This window comes from Protomyctophum bolini, assembly GCF_963924005.1.
Source record: "Protomyctophum bolini genome assembly, chromosome: 20".
NCBI classification, from domain to species: domain Eukaryota; kingdom Metazoa; phylum Chordata; class Actinopteri; order Myctophiformes; family Myctophidae; genus Protomyctophum; species Protomyctophum bolini.
Window position 1 is genome coordinate 8,755,500 of NC_137881.1, and position 10,888 is coordinate 8,766,387.

Genomic DNA, 10,888 nt, shown 5'->3' on the forward strand with positions numbered 1-10,888 from the left:
ACAACAGGTCTAAGAAGTTAGATGGATATTCAAGAGAAGACCTTGACCTGCAGTCTGTTGTGTAACGATGGTAGGTTACATGAACAGTGCACCGTTAACATAGGGCGCGAGAGGTGGGCGGGGCGCGCGCAGCCAGCACTAAAAGACGCGCAGACCCCAAGCCTAAAATAAATATAGATCAATATATAGTTCCCTGTTCCATTTACATGTATATAAAGAGTAATCGGACAGAAAATGAAAATGTACACCCTACCTACACAATGAATGAGTCAGACTGTTAGCCAGGATGGAAGGCTGACGTCAGCTAACGTGCTAACGTGAGCTAACTAGACAGGCTAACGTCCATGCAGAGCCTACTGAATGAAAACGAAGTGACGGCTTCATCCGATGTTTACACAACGAGATATTAAACAATGCTCTAACATAGATGGGGGGTAAATAGCAGATAAAAATCAAAACAATCCAGCAGAGTGGCTGGTTGCGGGGGGACTATAATTAACTAGCCAACTTAGCTGCTAGTTAGCCCCGGCTGGGCCAATTACGAAAACAACACTTTATTTAAAACGGGAAATGTTTTATGTCTTCAACCCTCCAGAGCCTCCGTTTTTAGCACAATGCTGACTTACATGAAGCAATAACACCAATACGCTGGCTATTACATACCGCTCTGCTCACAGCCGCAGCCACATGTTTTTGTTTGTGTCTCCCTTTGCCGCGCGGTTCACACTGTTCGAAGAAGACTTTTTTCAGGGTTGCCAGATTGTGTGAGAGACATAAGCAGCCTGAGGTCTGTGAAAACAATAACAAAAGAAGCGACTAGCTTGAAAATAGACACAAATCTGGTGAGGGGCAGGAGGTCCGTGACACAAAATATCTGTAGGCCCAGGGTCCTTGCGTGATTGATTGATTGATTGATTGATTAACAGATTGGAGAATTACAGTACATTTCAAGCACAACTCAATACAAAACTGTTAACTGTGGACGACACCGTAAAGTATTACACTTGTTTGTCCTTGGTGGGGGTCCTTGACATGATTCATAATCATTAATCACTGGCTTAAACATTAGTAAACAAATAAAACTACCGTAACTACCAATATTTACAAGGAAAAGAAGCCCAAATTCGCTTGTAATAAGCGGACATGGCAACACTGGGTTGGGTGCGTTGTAAAGTGTATAACTGAATACAGCAGATCTGACAACCGCGATGATGTCACGATCGAACGGCGTAGGTCCTATCCCGGTGTTGTTCGATCTGGTAAGACGCGGTGCCGCCATTGTCGGAAGGCATGCGTGTGTGGCAGGATGGGCGTGAGCGTTCCCACGCTGTCACGGCCCATCCTCCGCCCACTGATTAGGGCTTGATGATTGTCCCAGCAGCTTTATTGACGTGTCGGCCGTGTTTGTCAGCTGTCTGTCTCTCTCTTCCACACTGCTGGTGGGTGACACACGTTCCACTGGTTTGTGAGTTATTCCTCCCGCATCGAGTGATCTAAACAAAGCTGTCCCGTTGGGTAACAGCGTGTTTGGTCTGCACTTCAGTGCAGGTATGTTTCTATAGGTTGCTGTTACGATCGCCTGCACTTAATAGCTGACTGTGAACTTGACTGTGAGCGCTTGTTGTGTTTTAGCCTTGGAGCTATTCAATCTACCCTGAGTCCTGTTTGGCGTGTGGTGAAACAACACCACGCCATCTAGGTTGGTGTTCCTCCCTCTCCGCAGTATTTATATTTTATTTGGTGTCTGTGGTGCCATGGGAGAAAAAGTAACTGTTCAGTTGTGTTGACAGGCCGACCACCCCATCCCGGCTGCTAAGATGTCCATGTGAAGGTCACCAGGGTTCTGAGTGGCCTCCAGGCCGACCACCCCATCCATCCATCCTCCATCTGGACATTATGAGTGTTTGTATAGAGAGAAGCATGGCTGAAGAGCTTTGCATATATCAGTCGTTTCTTGCTGCTGCCAAAGTCAAATTGTGATATCTGTAGTATCTGTAGATATCTGTATGCCACAAACTCATTAAAAGCTGCACAAAATCACACAAATCAAGGGATCTCCGACAGTCCGTGTTGGATATTGTCCAACTCCTAATTTCCGATATCAACAGATATATATATGCAGGCTTTTTCCAGTGGTGGAAAAATAACTCAAACCTTTTACTTAAATAAAAGTAGGCTATAAATACTGCAATATAGAAATACTCCGTTACAAGTAAATTCAACATGTAGGCCTACTCGAGTAAAAGTACAAAGGTTTTGGTATAAAAATGTACTTAAAGTACCAAAAGTAAAAGTGCTCATTATGTAAAATGTCTCATTTCAAGTTTTCAAATGTAAAAAGAAATATTTGAAAATGGCAGATCTACAAGCTCACGTGTCTCATTGTGACACATTGTGAGCAGCTTGTAGATGTTTTTTTTTAATGCCTATCGGCCGATAATATCTGACATTCCTAACAAAAACAAATGTGTCAATACATTTCAAAGACTGTCACAAAAGCCACAAAAGTGCCACTAAAACTTCACTAATAAATAAAAAAAACATCCACAAGTTCCATAAGTAAATGCCACAGTTTGACAAACATGCCAAAAAAATGAAGAAATTACAAATAAGTTTCAAAAACCTCTTCTGCCGTATGTCCATAGAACTTCAGCTCTGTTGCAGCAAACCAGTCCAGTGTGTCATTGTTTAGGTCACCTAAGCCATGATCACCATTCGGTGGCCGGTATTTGGGGCTGATGGTTATTGCGTTCCACAGTCTGTAGTGGATCCTCGCTGCATTCACAGTGGGCACTGTCCGAGATGTCACTTCTGCTTTGAGGGTTGTCCACTCCTTGCAGGGGAGGTGCTGGCAAAGAACATATTTGGGGTCCTCAATGTATTCCACTGGTCCCTCTGTCTTGCCTTCACCCAGGATGCCTTGGAGGTGTCAGCTGGTGTTGTGTGGAGCATTTCCTGGGCCTGTGTGGCAAAGGGGCACCGTGACTTTATGCGTGTGTGTGTGTGTGTGTGTGTGTGTGTGTGTGTTGTGGCAAAGGGCACCGTGACTTGATGCACGTGTGCTGTGGTGTCTCTGACGACCTTGTGGAGGAGGTGGCTGGGATTCACTCGGCTGTGCCTTCCCGGTGAGGGCCAGCGTGGCTGCTTCTCGTCTGATCTCTGTTGGAGTGATCCCAGCGAGGGCAGGCAGGCAGTTGTTTGTTTTGGGGTGGCCCATCCGGTGTTGAGGGCAGCATCCAGCTTCTTGACATGAGGGCTACGGCTCCAGACTGGGGCACAGTACTCGGGTCATCTGCATTGCCATACTTGATGTTGTTGAAGGGAGGTCGTGGATTTGTAGATGCTGAACAGCATCATTCAGTGCCAGCACTGACCCCTATGGGACGCCATTCTTGAGCTTTCTCACCCTGCTGCCTCGGTCGTTACTGGTGTGGAACCGAAAAGCTTCACAAACATGCCAAAAAATGATTTCTAGTTTTTAAACCTTAACTAGTTTATTTTCTAATTTGTTTTTACTTCTGTTTTGTGAAGCAACTTTGGGTACCTTGAAAAGTGCTATATAAATTGTATATTATTAAAAATAAATAGAAATGGACAGACACAGAAATTGTCGCCACACAGACATCACAAATTCCTATTGGCAGCCGCAAGTGAGTGATGTGCAAAGCTCTTCAGCTTATAAGTTATAGACTATAACGACCATGTCTTCCTTCCAGATGCTGCAAGGCTCAACCGGAGCCCCTACAGGTGGACATCTGCAGTTCTCGCTGTCCATGGAATGGTATGGTCAGCTTCTGTTTTAAATGTTCTCTATACATTTTGTGTATGATGTGAAAGTACACAATGTCTCTTGGTCACTTTAATTAATCTTTTGTTCTTTCTTTGTTAGGGTGGATGGGTCGTGGTAGACGTCGTGGAAGGACAGAGATCCGTTCCAAAGCTTCCCTCCCGGGGGTTTCCTCTGCGAACTTCTGATGAGCTGTGAGTAGGAATATTTCTTGTTTTTATTTTCTCTATAAATAAAAGTTTGATGTAGGACTAGGCTATATATATATATATATATATATATATATATATATATGTTGTGACGGGATATAATATATATCTGGCTCTTGGTCACTCTAATCAATCTTTATTTCTTTGTTAGGATGGAGATCGTGGTAGACGTCGCTGGAACGCCACTGCTGGACAGGGTACACGCACACACACACACACACACACACATGCACACACAGAGCAAAGCTAATTTGGTGTGTTTTTTTTCTTTTCTTTCTTTGTTAGAAGAAGTATAGTTTGAGAGTCAATATCTCATCTGCTTTTAGAAGCACTTGAATAAAAAATTACAAAAGATGTTGAGTACTGTACATGTGTTCAACCACATGTGCCTCCTAGTGGCACTGTGGTTGAATGTCTTGTCAGCTTTCCAAGCTAATCAAAGTCTTAACCACTTCAACCCCAGCATCCCTATTCTGAGGGAGCGTTCAGCAAAAAATAGCAGATCTACAAGCTCACACCGCGTTGCAACGTGTTGTGAGCTTGTAGAGCTAATGCTTTCTTCTCTCTCAGGATGGAGATGGCAGTAGACACAGCTGGAGCCTTTGGAGATGGAGATCTGCAGGTCTGTCCATGGATGGATGGGAGGACGGAGATCTGGGTAGACGCTGGAGGACTTCGGACCTGGGCCTGGATGGATGGGAGGACGGAGGACGGAGATCTGGGTAGACGCTGGAGGACTTCGGACCTGGGCCTGGATGGATGGGAGGACGGAGGACGTAGATCTGGGTAATAATAATAATAATAATTATTATTATTATTTATTATTGTTTTTATTTTCTCTATAAATAAAAGTTTGATGTAGGACTAGGCTATATATATATATATATATGTTGTGACGGGATATAATATATATCTGGCTCTTGGTCACTCTAATCAATCTTTATTTCTTTGTTAGGATGGAGATCGTGGTAGACGTCGCTGGAACGCCACTGCTGGACAGGGTACACGCACACACACACACACACATGCACACACAGAGCAAAGCTAATTTGGTGTGTTTTTTTTCTTTTCTTTCTTTGTTAGAATGGAGATCTCGATAGACGAGCTGATGTTCCCTGGACAGAGATCCGTTCCAAAGCTCCCCCCCCCCCGGGGGCTTCCTCAGAGGACTCTGATGAGCTGTGAGTAGGAATAGTTCTTGCTTGTTTCTGAGGATGGATAACTGCTTTTGTACTGTTATGGCACGAAGAATGGCATAATTTACTACAGTAATCCAAATGTTTTAAATATTTTATGATAAATCTAAATGACTCTGCACAATAGTTTGAGAGTCAATATCTCATCTGCTTTTAGAAGCACTTGAATAAAAAATTACAAAAGATGTTGAGTACTGTACATGTGTTCAACCACATGTGCCTCCTAGTGGCACTGTGGTTGAATGTCTTGTCAGCTTTCCAAGCTAATCAAAGTCTTAACCACTTCAACCCCAGCATCCCTATTCTGAGGGAGCGTTCAGCAAAAAATAGCAGATCTACAAGCTCACACCGCGTTGCAACGTGTTGTGAGCTTGTAGAGCTAATGCTTTCTTCTTTCTCTCTCAGGATGGAGATGGCAGTAGACACAGCTGGAGCCTCTGGAGATGGAGATCTGCAGGTCTGTCCATGGATGGATGGGAGGACGGAGATCTGGGTAGACGCTGGAGGACTTCGGACCTGGGCCTGGATGGATGGGAGGACGGAGGACGGAGATCTGGGTAGACGCTGGAGGACTTCGGACCTGGGCCTGGATGGATGGGAGGACGGAGATCTGGGTAATAATAATAATAATAATTATTATTATTTATTATTGTTTTTATTTTCTCTATAAATAAAAGTTTGATGTAGGACTAGGCTATATGTATATGTTGTGACGGGATATAATATATATCTGGCTCTTGGTCACTCTAATCAATCTTTATTTCTTTGTTAGGATGGAGATCGTGGTAGACGTCGCTGGAACGCCACTGCTGGACAGGGTACACGCACACACACACACACACATGCACACACAGAGCAAAGCTAATTTGGTGTGTTTTTTTTCTTTTCTTTCTTTGTTAGAATGGAGATCTCGATAGACGAGCTGATGTTCCCTGGACAGAGATCCGTTCCAAAGCTCCCCCCCCCCCGGGGGCTTCCTCAGAGGACTCTGATGAGCTGGGGGTAGGAATAGTTCTTGCTTGTTTCTGAGGATGGATAACTGCTTTTGTACTGTTATGGCACGAAGAATGGCATAATTTACTACAGTAATCCAAATGTTTTAAATATTTTATGATAAATCTAAATGACTCTGCACAATAGTTTGAGAGTCAATATCTCATCTGCTTTTAGAAGCACTTGAATAAAAAATTACAAAAGATGTTGAGTACTGTACATGTGTTCAACCACATGTGCCTCCTAGTGGCACTGTGGTTGAATGTCTTGTCAGCTTTCCAAGCTAATCAAAGTCTTAACCACTTCAACCCCAGCATCCCTATTCTGAGGGAGCGTTCAGCAAAAAATAGCAGATCTACAAGCTCACACCGCGTTGCAAAATGTTGTGAGCTTGTAGAGCTAATGCTTTCTTCTTTCTCTCTCAGGATGGAGATGGCAGTAGACACAGCTGGAGATCTGCAGGTCTGTCCATGGATGGATGGGAGGACGGAGATCTGGGTAGACGCTGGAGGACTTCGGACCTGGGCCTGGATGGATGGGAGGACGGAGATCTGGGTAGACGTTGGAGGACTTCGGACCTGGGCCTGGATGGATGGGAGGACGGAGGACGGAGATCTGGGTAGACGCTGGAGGACTTCGGACCTGGGCCTGGATGGATGGAGGACGGAGATCTGGGTAGACGCTGGAGGACTTCGGACCTGGGCCTGGATGGATGGGAGGACGGAGGACGGAGATCTGGGTAGACGCTGGAGGACTTGGGAGAGGAAGTCAACAGTACGAACCGCTTCGGTGAGGAACTCGACAGTACGAACCGCTTTAGGGTTAGGGCTTTTTTAGGCGGCGGAGCTGGAAGGTTGGAAGCTTGCTGGAAGGTTCGGTAGACGTCACTGGAACCCGTTTAGGCCTGTCAGAATTTGAGGTTTTATAATGGCCGAATAATTGTCGCTCAAATAAATTACAAGTAACAATTGAATTGCGTCATACTAACATTCTAAATAAAACTTTGGCTTTTGTAGGCTTTGTAAACAAAAAGCTGCACATGGCATAATTCAACAACTTTATACACTAAAAGAGAAGAAAATTACAAAGTGACACATTTAGAGCTTGTAGATCGGTTGCTTCCATTATTTCTTTAAAATGTTTGAAAATATATGAACATTTTCAACATGGAGACGATTATGACTTATCCCTCAAAAAAGTATCTCAAATACTTGCCGATTAGGTAATTGTGACAGGCCTAAATCCATCTGGTTGTGTTATTTTTATATCATGTTCTGTAATCAGTTGGGGTTGACTATAGACTTTTTTTTTTAGGAACAAGATCATCATGCCGGTGAAGAGCATGTTTCTAGCCAATGGAGCAACTATTTCTGCTCACCTTTGGAGTTGCAAAGGTAACTGCACACACACGGCACACACTATGATCATATTGTTTTATGAACAAAGTAGTAATGACTTTCTTTCTTTTCTTTAGGACGTTGCTGGTCTCCTGTGTGGCTCCATCTGGTCCGAAGCAGCCATCTGGAGGACACCAGGGTTCTGAGTCACTCAGATCCTGAGTGACTGGTAGTGGTGATATGTAGATGTGATCAATCAGGGCTCTTTGAAAATAATAAACAATAAAATAATAAACAAAACAAAATATATACATAACTAGATAATAATATAAAGAAATGGATAAAACGAACGATAAAAAATAGTTAGTGAAATAAATAAAAGTAAATTAAAATTAGTAATACATAAAAATAAAAAAATGCATAAATAAAATTAGTAATACATAAAACAAATTAAATGTGTAATAGCATAGTAATGCATAAAAAATAAAAATAGTAATAACATAGTAATACATTAAATAAATACAATTAGTAATAGTTATATATAAAATTAGTAATAACAGTAATATATTAAATAAATAAATGCATAAAAATAAAATTAGTAATAAAACGGAAAAAAAAATTAATGGCATAGTAATGCATAAAATAAATTGAACGTCAAATAATAATTACTTATAAAATTGTAGAATGAATTAATATATAAAAAAAACAACTAATATATAAAAAAACGACTATCAATCACATCTACATATCACAAACTGCAGGCTATATTGCCAGGTGGACTGTAGACGCACTACAGCTGTCCCAATGTGGTTTACTGTGTTTTGACCCAACTGGCCTCCAAGGAGAGGCGAGCATGGAGCCGGACATCTGATGATACACGAGAGGACGCCATAGTAAAAAATAATTGTAATAAAAGTATTGTGTTTGTAATCTGTTTCATGTTGATTGTAATGTATTCATGATGCCATATATCTGTAAATATTAATTATTTTCTTGTTAATAAATTATTGCATTTATACCCGGGTGTCCGTTATGGGTCCATTACCCCTAGATCAAATGGTTCATAACAAGGATGAGGAATACAGTAGTACTATTTACATGTTTAAGGAATATTTAGTTATAGTTAATGTATTTTACACATTTAGACCTTCTAAAAGCTAGCCTAAGTTTTTCTGAAAACCTTCAAATTATTATTAAAACAAAGGTTGAAAACCTCAGTCTGATCAGTTCAGTTCCATATGATGCAATATTACACTATTTGCATGCAAGCATGCAGTGCGACTGTGATATGGGATGATCCTCCCAGTAAATCAGGTGACACAGCACACCTCCTCCACTCCAGATTCTTAGATATAGACTTTATATTTTACGCAAACTGCCTTCACTTGATGGGGCCAGTCCAATGGCGGCTCTCCTACATAGACTTCTATTGAGAATAGGACAACCTTTGCATGTTCTCCCCGTGTCCCCTAGGGTAGGTACCCTCACAAAAACATGCAGTAATCCTGGTCTCTAAACTGCCTCCCCCTGGCCAGCCGGGGCGCCTGATGGAGGGGAAAGGAACTGGTTGGAATAACGTGTTCCTTTCACGCGCTACGTCCAACCAGGGAAACTCCCCCCTGTCAGGTGTAAAGGAGCAACTTGGACACTCAAGCATGAAGGAAGCATGAGTTAAGTCCGTTGCTCTCCCCAGGTTGGCGGAGGGTGTGTAGAGCGGAGCCCAGGATCACAGTAGATGATTGACACAGGGGTGAAAAATGGGTTACAAAATCGTGGGATAAAAAAAACATTAAAAAAAAAAACAAGAGAATAGGACAACCAACTGGGACAAGTCTCAATGCATTGGACTCAGGCAACAGCCCAGCTTTAATGATCTTATAAAATGTATAAGATCATTAAAGCTGGGCTGTTGCCTGAGTGCCTGAGCTCCAGCCTGGAGCAGTGGCGGTGGTTTGCAAACCACTGCCGCTCGTGACGTCATGTTGTAGTTCGGTGGTCACCTAACGACCTAAAATCCAGACCATGTATGAGCCTTTACAGTTCTAAAGACATCAGCAATACAACTGATGCAATTCATAATAATGGGCATATCATGCATGCACTTCTATGGAGTTGCAAACACTTCTCTCCTTAAATGCAGCCCGAGCCCTACAATGCTAAAAACTTGCCTTGAGTTCCTGGATGACATATATGTAGACCCCCTTCGCTCCATTTCGCCAAAGTGGCTCTCATCCCTCTGGCGGGCTACCGTCTCCTGGCAAGAGGTCAGCTTCTCCTCTGTCTCCCTGAGTGTTGTCTGTGACCAACAGAAGTTTGTCTGGGTAAGAGCCAGGCTGGACTCGGCCACAGACAGCTTCACCTTTGAGAGAAGCGGAGAGACATTTTAAGAACCATGGTTTTATACAGACTTCCATCTGCATTTTGATTTTTTTAATCTATGCTGTTGTCAAAAGGTCATGGCTTTGATCCCTTGGCTTGACCAAATGTGAAGTTGCGGACCTTGGGGGGGGGGGGGGGGGGGGGGCAAATAAGACAAGTGTGCAACAGCCGTCTCTCCATCTCTCTATTGTTGCTGGTCATGTTGTGGAGATCAGCTTTGAGCCCATACAGGCCTTCTAGCTCAGCCTCACACTAACTGGAGGGAAAGGGAAGGATTTTTTAAATTTTTCTTCAGCCAACCAACACTGGCCAAAACCTTTGGCCAACAGACATACCGGTAGTCGACATGGCAGTTATGCAGAAGTTATATTTAAACCGTTTGAACCTGGTGTTATAGCTTTGTAGATCAGATTTTTGTTAAATGAAAATAAGTTTGGCTTGTGTGTGTATCATATTTGCATACGGTATTCATTGTAATCAACTTAAATGTCCATTTTCATATTATAATAATTAGTCTAAGACTCTGTCAGGATCAAACTATTGATTACACCCCTAGTGATAAGACATACCTGAGCCGACTCTGCTGTGCTCCGATTATGTCGTCCTTCTCGGTCAATGCAGTCTTGAGCGACTCATTACTCTGCTCAGAAGACTTTAGTTTATTCTGATATGCGGTGATCTTGCCCTGCATATCAGCAACCTTGGCTTTTAAGTCCCAGCTAGGTCGCGTTGTTCCAGCTGACACACCTGCTTTTGGAACTGTGGCTGAGACAGGCCTTTTAGCAGCTACACCTGTAGGACATCAAAATGTGTTTAGCTGTGCCAACCGCTCTAAATCAGCAAGGTGCCGCTCACATCACACAAGTGTTATTTTTAATTACTTTTATACCAACTAGTTAAGTTAACAATGTAATTAAGTGCAAATAAAGCGAAAAGTTGGCTTTGGTGTTGGAACCATTAACCACGGTTCAAGGTCTTTATTAATGT

At 42.7% G+C, this 10,888-nt stretch overlaps 2 protein-coding genes and 1 long non-coding RNA gene across 5 annotated transcripts in view; 2 read left to right on the forward strand and 1 right to left on the reverse strand.

The window, feature by feature from the left end:
• men1 (multiple endocrine neoplasia I) overlaps window positions 1–708 on the reverse strand; it is a 10,864-nt gene extending 10,156 nt beyond the window's left edge. Inside the window, exon 1 of one of the 2 annotated variants that reach the window (XM_080792972.1) lies at window positions 664–708. The gene's annotated coding sequence lies outside the window, so the exon portion shown is untranslated. The remainder of the gene's footprint in view (window positions 1–663) is intronic. The other variant, XM_080792971.1, reaches the window with a different exon arrangement.
• A 735-nt stretch (window positions 709–1,443) lies between these two features.
• Window positions 1,444–1,925, forward strand: LOC308335787. The gene is made up of 3 exons (XR_013966095.1): window positions 1,444–1,548; window positions 1,633–1,699; window positions 1,791–1,925. It is a non-coding gene; the product is annotated as an uncharacterized lncRNA (long non-coding RNA).
• Window positions 1,926–3,650: 1,725 nt separating this feature from the next.
• Window positions 3,651–7,920, forward strand: LOC308335786 (uncharacterized protein). 2 transcript variants are annotated; one of them, XM_080792978.1, is made up of 11 exons: window positions 3,651–3,781; window positions 3,890–3,981; window positions 4,148–4,193; window positions 4,567–4,782; window positions 4,952–5,177; window positions 5,598–5,806; window positions 5,965–6,010; window positions 6,093–6,194; window positions 6,611–6,974; window positions 7,500–7,579; window positions 7,660–7,920. In XM_080792978.1, exons 6-9 carry the CDS (start codon window positions 5,787–5,789, stop codon window positions 6,806–6,808), a joined length of 366 nt encoding a protein of 121 aa, XP_080649104.1. In that variant the 5' UTR covers window positions 3,651–3,781; window positions 3,890–3,981; window positions 4,148–4,193; window positions 4,567–4,782; window positions 4,952–5,177; window positions 5,598–5,786; the 3' UTR covers window positions 6,809–6,974; window positions 7,500–7,579; window positions 7,660–7,920. The 2 variants fall into 2 exon arrangements, with proteins under 2 accessions (XP_080649104.1, XP_080649103.1); XM_080792977.1 differs by having other exon boundaries at window positions 5,965–6,194.
• Window positions 7,921–10,888: the final 2,968 nt, after the last annotated feature.

What these genes read in the sequence shown, in the direction of transcription:
- LOC308335786 (XM_080792977.1), top strand. Translation starts at nt 6,094, where the DNA reads ATGGAGATCTCGATAGACGAGCTGATGTTCCCTGGACAGAGATCCGTT. An exon ending in CAACAGTACGAACCGCTTCG is followed by an intron (nt 6,975 to 7,499) that starts GTGAGGAACTCG and finishes TTTTTTTTTTAG; the next exon opens with GAACAAGATCATCATGCCGG. An exon ending in TCACCTTTGGAGTTGCAAAG is followed by an intron (nt 7,580 to 7,659) that starts GTAACTGCACAC and finishes TCTTTTCTTTAG; the next exon opens with GACGTTGCTGGTCTCCTGTG.